At 38.6% G+C, this 18,204-nt stretch overlaps 1 protein-coding gene across 1 annotated transcript in view; it reads right to left on the reverse strand.

Annotated features, from left to right (window-relative positions):
• spryd3 (SPRY domain containing 3) overlaps nucleotides 1–18,204 on the reverse strand; it is a 47,218-nt gene that overhangs the window by 3,265 nt on the left and 25,749 nt on the right. Inside the window, exons 7-10 of the mRNA XM_081387186.1 lie at nucleotides 15,221–15,370; nucleotides 6,981–7,038; nucleotides 511–630; nucleotides 231–364 (exon numbers count right to left, since the gene is read on the reverse strand). Of these exons, the coding sequence (XP_081243312.1) occupies nucleotides 231–364; nucleotides 511–630; nucleotides 6,981–7,038; nucleotides 15,221–15,370 (462 nt within the window). The remainder of the gene's footprint in view (nucleotides 1–230; nucleotides 365–510; nucleotides 631–6,980; nucleotides 7,039–15,220; nucleotides 15,371–18,204) is intronic.

The following is an 18,204-nucleotide window of genomic DNA, read 5'->3' on the forward strand; positions in this document are numbered from 1 at the left end:
CGCACTTCCCATAATGTTTAGCGTTAGCTCAGTAGGCAGAGAGTAGACAGTCTTCTGTGGCTGTTCGAACGCATTCGACCACATGAGCGTTTACACCACGAAAGTATAATCCGGTCAAATGTGTTTTTGACTACTTCTGGAAGTGGTCAAAAGTGGACAAGATCAAACCAGTTTAGACCCAATTTATTCCTTTGATGGCAAAACTGAATTTTCAATACACACACACTCACCATAACCTTCCGGCCCTCATGTTCTTGTTCTGGGTCATCTCCCTCTTCCTCATCTTCATCATTCAAATACAGTAAGTTTTCGACACGCCCATGCTTTGGTCGTACATCAGCAGCATCCCAGTCGTCAATTTCATCTGACAGAGAAACACGTTGAGCTGGATGGACATCTAAAAAACTTGGACTACAGTCTGGACAAGCATGCTAAATGGATCAAAGTATGAATTGGCAGTAGGAAATTTCTTCTCATCTCCTTTATTGAGCACCACATGTGTATTCTCACCTTCACAGTCCAGCACGTAGTCGCGAGGAAACATAATTCCACAGCCCATGATGTCCCCTTCGAAACAGCGAGGGCCAAACTGGTCACCTACTCCACTTCCATGGAAGATCTTCCCATCATCTATGGAGCAAATAAGATGGACATTTCAAATGAGTCTCCTTTCATTAGTAAACCATGACCTTGCTTAAAATCTGATATGCAAATCAACTCTAAATATCCTGGGCATTAATACTATGAATATTTGGCATTCACTCTTAAGCAAAGTACAGGAACTGGCCTATATATTTACACTACTGTTCAAAAGTTTGTGTTCAGTAAGATTTTTTTTAAAGTCATACTAGACATTTATAGTGTTACACAAGATTTCTATTAGTCACATGAATGCTGTTCTTTTGAACTTCTTATTTTTCAATGAATCCTGAGAAAAATATAGCACCGTTTCCACAAAAGTACTACACAGCAAACAGTTTTCAACACTGATAATAATAAGAAATGTTTCTTGAGCAGCAAATCAGCATATTAGAATGATTTCTGAGGGATCATGTGACACTGAAGACTGGAGTAATGATGCTGAAAATTCAGCTTTGATCACAGGAATAAATTAGATTTTAAAAAGTATCCAAATAGAAAGCAGTTATATTATATTGTAATAATATTCCACAATAATACTGTTGTTACTGTTTTGGTCAGCATAAGAGACTTCTTTCAAGAACTTTCAAGACTTTTGAACGGTAGTATGAATAGTAGTATGCATGTGTATATAAATATAAATATATATATATATATCTTTTCAGACCATTAAATAAAAAAAAAATCAATGGTAAACACAGATGTCATGAGTCACAGGTCCAAAGGTGCCCTATTAATTTGCGTCCCACCTCCACCAGAAACATCATCTGCTGGTGTCGCTGTTGGACAATATCACTAGGTAAAATGAGTGCTTGAGCTCATATTTCATAATATTTGTTTCTGTATCTCATCTGATTATCTTTTTAAAGCCTCTTTTTTGGGTGATTCATTTATAGTCATTGACAGAGCTAACAACTCAACATCTGAATGAATTTTAGGACATAAAGAAGCAATGCTAAAGTTTGCACTGTGAAGACCTGAAGTGAATCTGAATAAGCAAGCACTAATGCTGCATTCCTCACACATTTGCTCTTAATGATCCAGAGAAGACTTATACTCTTCATCCAGAAACTGACAGGATGAAAGGAGATGTGCTTTCATGCCTCTGTACGTTTCTTTCTCCTAAGTCGAAGTTCTCCTTATATAAGAAGATAACAAAACAAAGAGACAACAACAATCAAGAGCAAGTGAAAGAAAAACACGGAAAGGTAGCCTGCAGACAAAAAAAGCCTTATTGCAGTGTGTGGCTGGTAAATATTTGTAGAGTTGTCATGGGACCCGTTCCCAGCTCAGGATACTGTTTAAACAATCCCTATCTGAACATGCGGAGGGAGATGAAAACACTGCATCATTATGATTCCCATGTGGGCCTCGGTCCCAACACCACACTCCGCAAACACCACGACCACTGTGGGAGAAGAAGGCGACTAAAAATAGACGGGGGCTTGGGCACGCTCTCTCACCAAGCCAGAGCTTTCAGGCTCTCTGGCAGGAAACGCTACACCGGAGTGCAGAGAGGGCTTTCCTCGAATGTCAGAGCTGTTCTCTGGAAAAGACCGGGAATGTAGACTTGCTTCCGCAAACAAGAAGGCAGTTTTATGAGCCTGGGGGGCTCAGAAAGGAAAAACTATTTGCTTGTTCATGTCATCAACATTTTAAAGTAACCTAAACAGGGAAAGGTCACGTACCCTTTTGCATTACCAAACGTGAACTGAAAATGAACTGAAACCTGAAAATAGTGATTTGGGGTAAAGCGACTCTGCCAACTATTTTGACACACTTGGCACGGTCAGAAGATTAATTAAAACAGGAATGGGAATCATATACGGCATAAAATCATTGTTCCAAACTCAACAAACAATAAAATAAAATAAAAAAACGTACCACACGACTTCCAACTTCATTTCTCAATCCAAATGAGATTATAAGAGCCCCTCTGTCCTTGGCTATGATGCGCGTGAGGGCACTGACCCTCAAAGCGACATATCAGAGGCCGTAACGCGTCTCTACGTGATGATTAACTGGATTATGAGTCATAGATGTGGGCCTCTTATAGATCAGGACAGGACAATGAGTCATGCCCCCCTTATCTGACCCGCTTCTGTGGCACTGCCAGACCTCCATCAGCGGGTGCCGCAATGAGGCGCAGAAAAGATATGCCCCATAAATGCAGCTCCGCAAAAGCTGACAAGAGGGCTTGACAAACTGCATCGCCCTGATGCGATTGATGATATGGCTGAATCCTTCACAGTCGAGAAGAACACGGGGCCTGGGTGAATTCACTAGCAAATAAACAAACTTCCATCACTTCCAAACTTCCATCACTAGGGATGCACCCTTATGAAAATGTTGGATCGGTAGAATAATTGTTGTCAACCAATAAATAGAGGATACTAATGCTAAGAAAAATACACATTTATAAATACACATTCATATATACACATTTATGTGCTTTAATATATATATATATATATATATATATATACACACACACACACACACACACACAGTTATTTTGATATAAAGTATAATATTTGTATTTCAAGTTTTATATATTTTTATCTATCTATTATATTTATATATTTAAAATATATATATTATATATATATATATCCAAATTTAAAACGTATTTTAAACTAATTGAATTGAACAAATTTAGGCATCATGTCATTACAATGTGCTAAGAAACTGGATATTTATTTTAAGATTTGCTAAATACTATATTTAACAATGTTTTTTAAATTATTAGAGTTATTAAAGATTAAGTAACCATTAGATGCAAATAGGGATGTGCTCTAAGCCTAATTGTGAATTCGGAAAAGCACGGAAAATGAGTAACACTCTACGGAGCCCCTAAAGGGACAGGGTTAGGCTTGCTGCGGTAGTCGCTTACATTACAGTACATCAGGTTTCACTTATCACGCAAAGATAGTAAGGAGAGAGGACTGACAGGACGCTGTCAGAGGATTTAATGTGCAGCAGATCCTGAGCATCATTGAGAAATATCTTATCTTGTAAAATGTGTGGTCAGTACTGACGCTCCCTATACACAGAGTATGTGTGATCGCGCATTTGAAAGTGAAAGAAAAAAGCAAGCGTGCATTCAAAAGCAATTTCAATATCCCGCATATTGATAGTGGCTGTCTGATACCCGCAGATTATATACAATATACCCAATTATATAATTACGAGAAAACGCAAAATCATTGAAATATAATTTTCCTTCTCCATCACCCTGTTCTTTTAGGGGCTCCGTAGAATGCATCATTTCCTTCCCGAACACAGTATTCGGCTTTGAGCACATCCCTAATGGCAAATGTAATCTAAACGTACAAATATAAGGAATGGTAATGCACAATTAAATATTGAATATCGGTTGTTATAAATAGATACATACATACAATGTATGTATATCCAACGCTATGTTAATGTCAAATTGAGAGTTGTGAAGTACTTAAAGTCACAAGAATTGCACAGTGATTTACACTGGTCTGGTAGTAGTGTAGTGGAAAACAGATCTATCAATGTCCAGTCTATCAAATAAGACTAATGAGTTTATTTTTATAGCATCTCTATTGTTGCAGCTACAACCGAAATAACACACTAATGGAAGTAACGTTGCCACATTACATTATATATATATAAAATATATCAAAAAATCTGAACCGTCACTGTTTATCTGGCTTACAGGCAAAATCCCTCACCCTTAAACAATAGGCTCTGAGTCACCACAGAAGCACAGTTTCATTCAGGATGATACTCAGTGACTAATCTGTTATGTGGAGTGGCATGAAGGCATGAAGGGTTTGAGTATAAAGATTGCCATCTTTACAGTGAGAGGCAAATCTTATCCGATATCAACTTCCTTTGAGTTGTTTTGAAAGATGGGACCTGTGGAGTAAGATAGGGCTATTTATCCTCATGCCATTTTCAAGAGGATTTTCTTCAAATCAACACACTGATCTCCTCTCTACACTCCTCTTATCATCATCCAGGACCTCCACACACTGTAGAGATGGTGCCCATAGATGAGTAGGCTTGAAAAGAGAAGAGGAGCCAAATAATAAAGCTTTAAAAAAAAAAAGTCACCACCTGCAGGAATTCTGGGTAATCCATGCGTAACCTGTGATAGGAATACAACCAGAGATGACAAAACGGAGAAAACAAAACAAACTTTATGTAAACAGGATCTGTGGACTTGTGTGTATAAAAATAACTTTCATGTAATGTAGAAGTACTAAGAAGTCCCACATAAAGTTTCATTTCAGATTTCGGACTAAAACAGATAGTGAACATGAAGGCAATGCAATTTTTGCGATGTCGGGCTAACAGATCTACAGAATGTGATTGTAACCTGGCAAATGAGCAATAATAGCAACATTCAGATGGTTTGAATACATTATTTAATGTGCAAGCACCTGAAAAAAAACATTGCACTACTGATTGTACTTTTACTCATTAAAGTGTAAGTTGCAGGTTAACCACCACAGTCAATTAATGTGTAAATTAAAGTGCTCTATATGTATATATTTAATTATTTCTGTCTTAAAATGCGTTAAAATAACATTTATTGGGGTTTCTTCAAAGGTAGCGTGTTTTTTCAGTTACTGGGTGATGACGTCACAAGAGGAACTCGCAACCCATACTCCGCTATATTCCTACTGTATTATGGCTATTTGGAGAACGACTGAGGATGTGGGAAACCATCAAATTCTTTATGGACCACAGCCCTACAATTTTTAACTGGTCAGGCGTGAGAGAGGGCAGCCATGGCACTCAAAGAGTTATTAATGCTTGGTGTGAGGAGAATTAGTGGAGGGTTGGCCAGGTGTCCTGGTGAGTAACGTTAGCTACGTTATAGTCTAGCCTGGTGCAAACTTAACCCGGATAATATAACGGAACAAGCAAGTCTTTTCAAAATATTGCCGTCATGTAGAATAGCAAGGAGGGACAACGACTGAACTGAGTACATTATTTACTTACAGTAATTCAGTCCAAATCAGAGCTGCAACGTTAGAGGATGCACACACTGCACAGGCATCAATCGCTAGTCTCATCGACGCCTCAAACGTCATGTAATACCCTTCCTCAATCCACGCGTTATCAATTTCTCACGATTTAATTAGCGATGTTTATTGTCAGAAAAGAAAAAGAGAGATCGATGTCCCCATCACTGTGTTTGTGTGGGCTATCAGCAGTGGAGAGTATTATGGGGTGTGTGCTGCCGTGAGGTGAACGCGTTTTGGAGTTTAGTGGAACAGCTCGACCCGCGACCGGCTGACCTGACGTGCCTGAACCCGTTTGTTTTGCGAATAGCTTATTTTCATTTCAGGCAGGATCACGGTCCCCTTGAAGTCAGCACACACGAGTATGTTTACAGTGGAGTTATTTTATCCATAATTTTTTTTATCAAATAAAACATACAACCAACTTTTCTGCAGTTATGTAAGGCATCTATAGCTGCAAGCGTACGGTAACTCTACTAGTGAGTTCCTCATATGACGTCACGCCCCATCTAGTGGAAGGGAGCGGTTAAAACCACTGTTAAAAGTGCCAACTTTTCATATTATATTAGCATTTTGGTATAAAAAACAATGGTGGGCGGTTCTTATCTTTATGTTTAATAAACACATTGCATTATCTTCGTGAAAAATTTAACCTGCAACTTGCGCTTTAATGAACAAACATGTTTTAAGATCAGGGTGTCCAGCATGTGTTCATGTTCATCAAGCTACAATTGGCCTGGGCTTATGATGCGTTTAACTATGAACAGTGATTTAGGCCAATCGGAGGAGAAAAAAACTGAAAGAAATGGGCATTTCCCCATGTTCCCTAACAGATGCAGCATCTGTATTGATTGTAAATTTGTTTAAATTAATAAAACTAGCTGAGTTTCGTGTAAAAATGCGAATGTACTATACAATTATGATGCTGTCCATAAATTAATAAAACATAAAAATTAAAAACACTGCTTATGCACATTCTTTATTCATCATTTTGTAGAGTTAAAAATCTTGCTGATTTTTTTGTAGAAAAGGTAGTACATTGCCATCTTCCTCCAACCAAGTGACTTGAACTCATCTGACGTCGTAATTACGTAACTCATAAATCCAAAATTTCATGGTCTTGAACACACCAATAGTGCGTATGTGACGAAAAAGGTGAAATCGCTATGTGCATTCAATCCTTCAAACTATTTGATTATGCATTGTGTTATGCATTTAGACAGATGACGACTAGCTTGACTACACACAAAAAATACTGTAGCTCGAAAATAACTGTGCATGTAAACATACTGACTGTTGTAACGACAAGATCTTTAAAAATGATCAACAACTCACCTGCGTGATACGCAACAGAACCTCGACTCCAGCCCGGATGCCTGTTCTTTGGGTAATCCTGACAAAAGAGAGGAAGAATAAGACACAAATTCTAATAATTAGACAACAGTCAGGTTTTATAGATACCAATGATGGATTTACTGTGAAGTTGAACACATACTTGCAACGCTTTCACTTTCAACAATCTCACTCAACACTTTCATATTAATGTGGTGGAGAGAGAATTGAGCTCTATAGCCAGAAAACGATTACAGCATCACAGCTCATTGTTTTAGGTTTAAGAATTTAAGTCACAGAGCAGCAAAGGTTATGTTTTTTTATATACAGATCAACCATGCCAACACAAACACAAAGAGCAGCCAATATTTTGATTAGACCTGAGATGCAATTAACATGCAAAGATATTTTTGGTATTTCTCTGCTGTCATTTGAAGAGACTATTAAAGCCTATTAACAATTCCCTTGAAGCCTGTATATGTAATGCACTCTAAAAAGCATTTTTAATGCATTCATTATACAGCGTGATCCAAATTGTTAGTCACAATGAAATTAAAATTGACAATTGTTATTTTTTTAAATGTTATATTGCAGTATTAATTATAAATGATTTATATGTGCCTGTCATTATTTTATTATTTTTAATTCATGTGACCTCGTAATCTTTAATTAAAATAACCGTTTACTGGGGCGAGGGCGGGACAACCTGTCACTCACATGAGATCCAGCGATAGCAATATCACAACCATCAAACCACCAATTTTCAATTCCCGACGGACAAAAACAAGCCCCGACCTAAAAAAAATGTCTTGTTCAAGAAGCCATTTCACTTGGATATACTTCACAATAAGGAAGAAAACACTACCGCAACTTCCATTTCGTGCCGACTTGTATCATGAATAAACAACATTTTTCAGAATTAATCCACCTATGCCAATGTTAATTCATGTTTGATTATAATACATTAAAAATAATTTATATAACTTAAAAGGTTAAAAATGCACATGTAGAAATTAACATTAACCAATATTAATAAATACTGTACACGATATTATACATTGCTAGTTCATACCTAATGCATTAAGTACCGTTAATGAATTGAACCTTAAAAAGTTTTGCAAAGCTTTTTAAAGAATTACGAGTAAATATTATGTACAATAAGATATTATGTAACAATAGATAATTCATTAATTGTTTTAAAATAAAATAATTCCATATGCACAGAATTACTTACTTTTTATTTTATTTGCTAAATCCATTTATGATATTTTTGTGGGAACCATGATCGATTTTCTTTCAACATTAGAAAATTCAAAGGAAATATTTTTAAAATAAATATTTTGTAACATTATAAATGTCTTTACCGTCTCCGTGTGCTGGCATTTCTGTAATCTGGTCTAGAGGATTACATGGAGATCTGTTTTGGTTAAGGCTGATAGAGGGTTGTGTTATGGTTCAGGTCGAGATCTTTTAATCTGTTTATCTAATAAGCAAGAGGAGTAAACATAGACCAGGGGGACTTAAAACTGATTTATTCGCGATCTGAGCTCGGACCCAAAACGGACAGATGATTTAAATGAGAGCCACAATAAGGTGACGCGTTTAACATCCCTTGGTCGCTTTCCACCCCACTAGTGTTGTGAAGCGCTATATCGGCTCCAGCGCAAATGAAGTTGTGCAACAGAGCACGAGGATGATGATGATACCTAAGGCGAATCTGACAAACAGATCTAAACGTGTAGAGACAATAGAGTAGGGCTCTCTGGAACAACACATGAGAAAGTAAACTGTTTGTAAACATTACTTAATTTCAATTGAGTTTACATCTGCTCCCTGACAACGTGAAAAATGATAGTGCATTCCGTGTATTCGTACGATTACATCTGTGCTCTATATCAAGTACCATGTATAAACACACAAGCAAACAGACACTTCAACATGCCACGCAAAGCACACAAGCAATAAATCACCTCGCTCGCCACAGCGACCCACATAACAGTTTTTTTTAAATCTGTCAAATGAAATTATATACCACATACTCCTGTTTGAGAAGAGGAGCTATTCATGCATATAGTGTTTTGGCCCCCTGAGGAGACTGCAAAAGCCATTAGAGAGAAAGCATCGAGCTTCCAAGAAACACAAACAGTAGCATATGTGTCCGTGGCAGAGCCATATCAGATCCACCCGGGGCTTTTATGTGCGATACTCGAGCTGCCTGCATTTCCACACTGTGGCAAAGACAACAAGTAGCAGAGAGGCTGCCGGTGGAGGCAGATGCACATCTGCACATGACACACAGAGCAGAGATTAGGCCAAGAGGGTACCTGCCCCCAAACACCACAATACGGGCGCTGGAATGGCATCTGTGCAAGCTCCTGTCATCACAAAACCATGAACTATGTGCACTTTTAGAAAATTAACTCTTAAAACACTTTTAATTTGACCTCTGACAGTGTATATTCATAAATCACAGGAGAATTGTCATTTCCACCACACTTGAAATTTAACATGTCTTATGTTTCAATATTCTGTGATGGAAATGATGGTAGTGGAATTGACATTTACATTTTTTTGGGAATAAAATTACTGACTAAAATTTGACAAAATTACAGATTGGCCAGAAATTACAATAAAATTATGTTTTCTCAGTTTCATTCAACAAGGATGCATTAAATTGATCAAAAGTGAAAGTAAAGATATATATATATATATATATATATATATATATATATATATATATATACACACACACGCACACACACACACACACACACAGACACACACACTCTCTCTCTCTCTCTCACACACACACACACACACACACACACACAGACACACACACACACACACACACACACACACACACACACACACACACACACACACACACACACACACACACACACACACACACACACACACACACACACACACACACACACACACACACACACACACACACACACACACACACACACACACACACACCAGTTAGTTCAAGTCCTTGTATCTGATTGGCCTTAATAATGATGTGTGTTTAAGTGCTTTAAAGTAAACACCCACCCCCACACACACACACACACACACACACACACACCAGTTAGTTCAAGTCCTTGTATCTGATTGGCCTTAATAATGATGTGTTTAAGTGCTTAAAGTAAACACCCACACATACAGTAAAATGGAGCACTGGAATAGGTCAGATGGATTGGTGACAGACAGACAGATTGTGTTCCTTGCCGAACACTTCAAGAGTTGATCTCCACTTGTGAATGTTTCCAAAATAAATGAGGACACCAGGGTCAGGAACACACACTCCCTCAATTGCTCCATGGGAAGTGCTAGAGAGCTAGCTGAAACCGAAGCCCACGGTGCCGGATGAGAGCAGAGGAAAGGGCTGGTGAAAGAAGGGAAGGTCAGGAGGTGATAAGGGTTGGACCCATTCACGTAGACGTGGACGCCGAGGCTCCGGTACGCACCTCCGCCCCTTGTTAGAACCCAGAAAATCTTTGTCTTGCATCCTAGCAACCCAGTGTATTCCGGATGCATGCTCACCAGCTCATACGGCCAGGTCCAGTTCCCGTTCACAGGGGGTCAGGGTTCACTGATTGCAGATAAGAGCTTGGCTCTTCCTCTCCACATCCACCATCATCCTCAGACCGAAACTGGGACTATCAGAGAGCAGACTAGCTTATAATTCGGCCCATCTGATGTTCCCACCGCAGTTTTGTAGTTGTTCCTCAAACAGCAGAGGTAATACGCGCATTTGATGTTCTAACAATTAACAACCACATTGTTTGCAAACATTTCTCCAGACACAGGATGCAGGGAACACAGGATACACATCTAATGAGAGTAAACAGTAATTAGGCAGCTAAATCTCTCCGTTTCTCTGAGCAACCAAAGGCCTTTCCACGATTCGACACAGCAGACTTGTCTACTGTCTGCAGTTCTCAACCTGAGACTAATTACCCTTCACTTTCTTGTACAGAACGTCAGGAAGAGAGAACACAGTGCTGTGTTCCTGTTCCAACCCTGCATGATCACTACATGACTTTTACTGACTACAGGAATAGTTCACTCAAAGATAAAAAAAAACCTCTGCCATCATTTACTCACTCATGAACAAGGGTTATTATTGTTAACTATTAAAAACATTTTTTGGTCACTGAAATGACCCTGAAATAAAATATAAATAGTAGATTAAAAACTTAATTGTTAAAGCGCTAAATGTACTAACTGGAAATAAAAACTAAAAACTATAAAAATAAAAGTATTAATAAAACCATAATGGTATAAATACTGTAAATAATACTGTCATTGTCCCTGTATGAATTTCTTTCACAAAGTTCAAGCTGCTCTTTTTCATACAACAAAAATGAATGTCAAGCACCAAAAATGACTAAAAGTGACTTAAAACCACCCTAAAAGGTAGTCCAGTGACTTGCATTATATTCTGAGATTTGAGAGCTATGCCAGAGGAGAGAATTCTGGTCTCTTGCTCATACATGACTTTGTAGGGCTTTAACAAAGACTTGTAATATTGCACATGAGCCATCTGGACGCCATTCATAATGCATTTCTGGAGCTTGACAGTAGGACTGTGACGGTGGCAGTTTTTTTTACCACCGCGGTGGTTGGGGGGTGCTCAAACATCCATTTCGTAACAGACATGCGTGTTTATTTGAAAGCATTGAAATAAATATATTATAGGCACACTATGCAAGATTTGTACTTTAATATAACAGCTGCGAAATCATTTTGATGGTAAAAACTCGTAGTAGGGCGAATCATCCCGATAGCAAAGCTGGGGGGGGACGCCGCTGGAAAAAAACAGCAATGCAGGTTTGAGAGGTGGCGCCCCGACAAATCTCACGAGAATCACAACTTGCTTTACAGCTCGACGTCACTTACATCAACAACATATGAAGCAGCCTCTATGGAAGACGCTAGCACGCATTTCAAACGTGAATCGTGGCAGAGTCGACGAAGAAAATTAAGAAAGTGCGGTCGGAAGAGTGCAGAGACGGCTCTGCGCGAGTGGTATTTACGACAGTAACGTTAAATACAAGTACTCCACAGCGACTCTAGGGGTCTAGGGGCTGTTTGAGAAAAACGGAAACTGCATAGTGTGCCTTTAACTTAAGTAATATAATAGTTAAATATTTAAAAAACATTTGTTTAATATTTATATAGCCTAAGCCTACCGCTCTGCGCTTTGAGAGGGATCAGGGATGTGGGACACGAGCAGAAAGACCATCTCTCTTTTTTTCTTTTTTTTTTTTATATCTTCATGTTTTCTACTTGTTGTAAAAGGTCCGAAGAGAGAATTTTATCTTCCACAAGGGCAAGACATTTACCGGTAAGCTATGTTTGATTTTGCGCTGCCAGAGAAAGCGAAACTAAAATCACCCGCGCATGTGAAACGTGCTTCTGGCGAGCAGGACGAGGTCGAGGGCCGTGGGAGGACGGCGCGAGGCCGGTGGCGTGATTATGATGAGCCACACCTGTGAGACGCACCGGTCTCGCATCTTTCACGGAGGAGCGGAGGCATAAAGGAGGAGCGACGACAGTGAAGAGCGAGAGAGGACAGGCCTGTGTTTAAGTTGATGTTTTGTTTTTGGTTTGTGTTGCCAGCAGTCGTCCGTGAGGGGCTGCTGGCTTTTACTTTTATTTTGTATTTGTGTCATTTTATTTATTAAATATTGTTGAATGTTCGCCGGTTCCCGCCTCCTTCTTCCCACAACATCATACCTCGTTACAGTGATTTACAAATAAACTTGACGCGCCTTACCAAGTATAATAACAAGCACAAACGGTGTTAAAAAGAATTTGACGTGCAAGTCAAAAGGTAGGGTATCTTTCCTACAGCGTTTTTCTACTTTACCACAGTAAAGAATGCGGATATAATAGGCCTACTTAAAAGCGAACCAAAGGAAGACACGTTTATAGTCCCTCCCCTGCGAAAATGGGTGAGACGTGAGTGAAGATTTGGGAAAAGAAACAAGAGATTCCATGTCCAGTGGAATAATAACTAATGGAATATTGTTAAATTCGCTGATAATCGGGTGACCAGATCGCAAAACAGAATACAAAGCCGACAAAGCTTAAATTTATGGGCTCACGCACAACTTTCTCATTCGTCATGAATCCAAACGTTTCCATGGCTGCGATGTAACAGTTAATTGCTAACCTATTATTTATTTTGTATACAAAGCTTTGTGCTTCACTCCTGTCATAATATTCATGTAAAACAAACAAAAAAACAAAACCGCCAGTGCTACTCAGCCATCGTGGTGGTGCGGTTGTCAAGTTGACCGGCACAGCCCTACTTGACAGCCACTGGTCAACATAGGGGCTTTCAAACAGGGTGGTTATAGGAACTAGCTACCAGGGTGGTGCCCAAGGAAACTACATTTCACCTAGAGCCATTTTCCTGGTTGTATTCGCACCGCCAGTAGGAACTCTAAAATGACGTAAGCTGGCCGACAGCGACGTCATTTAAGCGCGACATAAACAACTGCAGGATGGAGGACACTGTGATCAGAGCTGTGTTTTTGTTGTGTGTCGTGGGTTTCGTGATAACTGAGATGGAATGTAGTCGTTTAAGTTACGCGATTTGAAAGATTAAAAAGGAGGGCTAAAGGCCCTTTCACACTGTCTGAGCATGGCGTGATAAAGCGAATCACCGACGAACAGAGTTTTAACACTGAACAGGAAACAACTGATTGCCTTCAGCTAATTCACGCCTGCACAAAAGATGGCGCTGAGAATGCATTATTTGGCAGAGATGCATTATTTTTAGTGTTTTAGCATTTCTCATTCTTTGTTATAAAAATACCCCGAGCCGCATGAAAAACACATACAGAACATATATCGCCGTAATCATATTTTTGTTTGGCTTCATGTTTCATCTGTAGAAACGTTTCTCTCAGTTCTTAATGAGCGGAACCATGCAGAACTCAGAACGAGGAAATTAAAACAACGTCATCATTCGGAAGGGCAGGAGTTATGATCATATACTATGATTGACGGCTCTAGAGCAGACAAGCTTCCTGACTCACAACATACACGCACGGAACAAAACCACGCTCTGTGACTGTACGCTGTATCAAGCTCTTCAAATCACATAATTCAGTGAAAAATGAATAAAAATTATTATCTGTATAAAAAACATGCAAGTATAAATCTGTTCTCAAACACCAATGTTAACATTCATTCTCTTCTCTCTTCCGGAATACCTTTCAAAACAGCGCCACCACTACTCTCACACTTTTGACATACAGGACGTGCTGCGATTGATTGTGGCAGGTGAGAATAGCTCCATAGGGAACTACTGTTTCGATTCAAGAGCGTCATCATGACGTACATTCGCATCGCCTAATCGCGCTCCGTGTAGAAGGGCCTGAAGAGACGAAATCTGCTATGACAACTTGCGTCATGACAACATATCATCAAGGCTGAGAAAAACGTGTTTGTGGAGTTAGTTTGTAGAGTCAGTATGTGAACTATGTTTACACGGCTTTTTACACTCATGTCACTGGTAGTTCCTATTGTGCTGGGTTAGACTATACTCAAGTAGGAGCTAATTTAGCCCCCCTAAAAGGCGTTACTAGAACTAAAATCTTTCCCAGGTCCTGCAGTGTGAACACGCCACAAAAAGCAGGCACTTCAGCCATTAGTTATAGGAACTGTGAAAAGTTCCTCCGCTGCGAAAGCCCCTCATTTGACAGAAGAAACAAAGTTATGGAAAAGTTATGACAGTAAAAAAGTAATGAGAAAAACTAGAGGATGAGTAAATGATGACAGAGGAGTGAGTGATTCATTTGAGCTTGACAGCAAGGTGATTCTCTCAAACCACTGTTTTATTTGCATACTGTGCCTCAGGGCCTGTCAAACTGTAACTGTTATGAGGTTGCACTGTTGTGGAGCCGCATTTGCAATATTGGTATATATCCAATGCTTACTGTACACAACCATTCTTGTTCAGGCCAAAACCACTGGGAATTTGATCTAAATACTTTACCATTGCCAAAAATACCTTTAAAAAAACTAAATGGCATCTAAATGGCATTCGCAATGCATGATGAAATGTGACAAGTATTACAGAGCATTTAGGAGAATATAACGAAGGATGGGAAATGTCATGCATGTGTGCATGCACTTCCCTACATTAATCGATTTTGCAAACACTTTTATCAGAAGTAACTTTTAAATGAGGAATAATAACACAATTGACTTACTCTTCTTGCCAGGCCCAGGGCGATGTAGCACTTTTCTCCAGAATCCACAATCTCCACTTCAAAGTAGTGACTTCGTGTTGTGAGGGGCTGCCGGGCCTGGGCCAGACCCACATCCATGATGCTCTTCCCTTTCCCAACATATTCCAGAAGCTGTGGCAGAACATATCATAGCCTTAATCAGACTTAATTTAGATACATTATAGCGTATTAGACATCATTAGAAATGTTGTCATCTCGAGATTTCAGCTGTTTGCTCATATAGAAGTAAACAGGATTTGTTGGGTGGATTATCTGGTCAGTTTAAAGCGTAACTTGGCATAAACCAAATTAATCTACAAAAATAGTCAGCCTGGCTGTGAGTAGTCCATCAGATGAGACATTTAACCGAGGTCCTGACTCTCTGTGGGCATTAAAAATCCCAGGATGTCATTCGAGAAAAAAAAAAAAAAAAAAAAAAAAAAAAAAAAAAAAGAGTAGGGGTTTAACCCTGGCATCCTGGCCAAATTTGCCCATAGGCATTTTCCCATGATGGCCTCCTAATCATCACCATATAGTGATTGGCTTCATCACTGTCTCCTCTCCACCAATAAGCTGGTGTGTGCTGGACGTTCAGGCGCACTATGGCTGCCATCGCATCATCTAGGTGGATGCTGCACATTTGTGTTGGTTGAGGAGATTCACCCTTCTATGTAAAGCGCTTTGAGTACCTAGAAAAGTGCTATATAAATGTAATGAATTATGAATTATTAGTAAATGATGTGCTGTAAACACACCTGGCCAAGCTTACATTTCAGATAAATTAGTGTGATGTCAGTAAGATTAAAGTAAGTAAAGAAATTAATACTTTTATTTAGCAAGAATGAATTAAATTAATTAAATGTGACCATAAAGACGTTTACATTAATACAAAATAATTATATAACAAATATATGCTGTTCTTTTTAACTTTCTATTTATCAAAGAATCCTGAAAAAAATCAATCACCGTTTCCACATAAATATTAAGCAGCACAACTGTTTTCAACATTGATAATATTATTAAATGTTTCTTGAGCAGCAAATCATCATATTAAAATGATTTCTGAAGGATCATGTGACACTGAAGACTGGAGTAATGATGCTGAAAATTCAGCTTTGCCAACACAGGAATACATTACAGTTTAAAATATATTAAAATAGAAAACAGTTATGTAAAATTGTAATAATATTTCACAATATTACTGTTTTACTGTATTTTTTTAAATCTAATAAATCTAATATATATATATATACATACACACATACATTTATAAAGAAAAACAAACCCTGATTGGTGTTTTGAGATAAAGGCACTTGAGAATAATATAAGAAGAATATTTAGAAAAATAATCGACAATAAATTAGATCAAGTATGGGCAAACTCAAACACAGCAGTGATGACACATATTCTGACTGATTTTTTTCCCATCAGGTGTGTTAGGAAAGGTGTAATAAGATTATTAGAGAAGACAAAAAGGTTGACATGTCTTCAATACGTTCATGGAATACCGAGGGTGGGGCAAGATCTTTCAATTACAGACATGTGAGTGGTATCGACAGCCCCACCTACGAAAAGAAATTCACCAATGGAACACTTTTGACATGGCAAGAGATACCATTTCTGTCATATTATGAAATACAAATGGAAAACATTTCATCACTTGCATGCATGAAGGTCTTTTTTACTGTTGTGACTGTATGTGGCAGATTAAGAGGTTTAATTAGATTTTAAGATGGTGAAACTACTTTTAATGCCAGGTTGAGCCATCTCCTATAGACCATCTCAACCTTCAACCATTCAATTCAAAGGCCAAATCTTCAACACTTTAGGTTAAACATTGAGAGCTGCCTAATAGATGACACTTTTAGCATCATATGTCCAAAGGGACAAAAATGTGGCCAAACCTAATGAACTGCCAACCCAAATGGCTTCTTTGGACATCATATGCATTTCTGTAACGTTCAATTTAAAGCCCAAAACTAGACTGGTTATCAAATGCATTCTTGAACATCCAAAACTTCAACAAGTTAAAACCTAGTGAGTCGCCAACTTAAGACTGTATTATTGGAGATTAAATTAAGTTTTTAACTCGGGTTAAAACATGAACAGCAATTTTGGGCATGCCAATTGTTTAAATGGTCAAAAAGGAGAACACTACTGAGCTGCCTATTTAGACATCATTACACTTAAGATTACAACCTTAACAAAATTTTTTGGCATGATATGAGTGCTCTTCTACAGTACGAATCAGAAACTAGTAAACTGCCAATCAAGACATCATTTTTGGGCATCATGTGCACATTCAAAGGTTCAATTTAAACTTCAGCTTCAGATTGAAACCTAGACAACATTTTTGCCCGTCATATGACTTCTGAATGATCAAAAAGGACACAAACTTAAGCCTAATGAGTTGCCAACCTAGACAGCACTTTTGGGAACCACATGCCTATGATGCCTAAAAAAGCTACTGCCTTTCTCTCATGTTCTGTTTCTGGCCACACAGCTTCTAAACTCACAACACATCATCATGATTACTTTCAGATTACAACTGGTTGTCATTAATTACTTCAAAATTTCCGTTTGCATTGACGGAATCGGCACTTTGTTGGTCAGGTGCAATGGAAAGATTTCTCTGATGCCATCTACAACAGTCTTTGCTATTCTTGTTTACGCCGGTAAATGACTGCAGGTCAGGAGGAGACTCTGACAAAGGGCCTCGTACCGCAACATGCCGGTTATGACCACACGTTTTATAAAACACAGAAAAGTGCGTGCAAAAGACAAAAGCAGCCATTAAACAGGCAGGAACAGATTGCCTTGAGTCGTCCAAGAATATCCCAAACTGAAATCAAAAACACTGATGAACTACAGAAAGTAAGACGCACAATCCTGCAAACAATCAGGCATCACTTTGATCAAAGCAGGGTTGATCATTCCAACTAAACCGATCAGTGTTCAATATGGAA

Source organism: Scardinius erythrophthalmus (genome assembly GCF_964197995.2).
Source record: "Scardinius erythrophthalmus genome assembly, chromosome: 15".
Lineage (NCBI taxonomy): Eukaryota > Metazoa > Chordata > Actinopteri > Cypriniformes > Leuciscidae > Scardinius > Scardinius erythrophthalmus.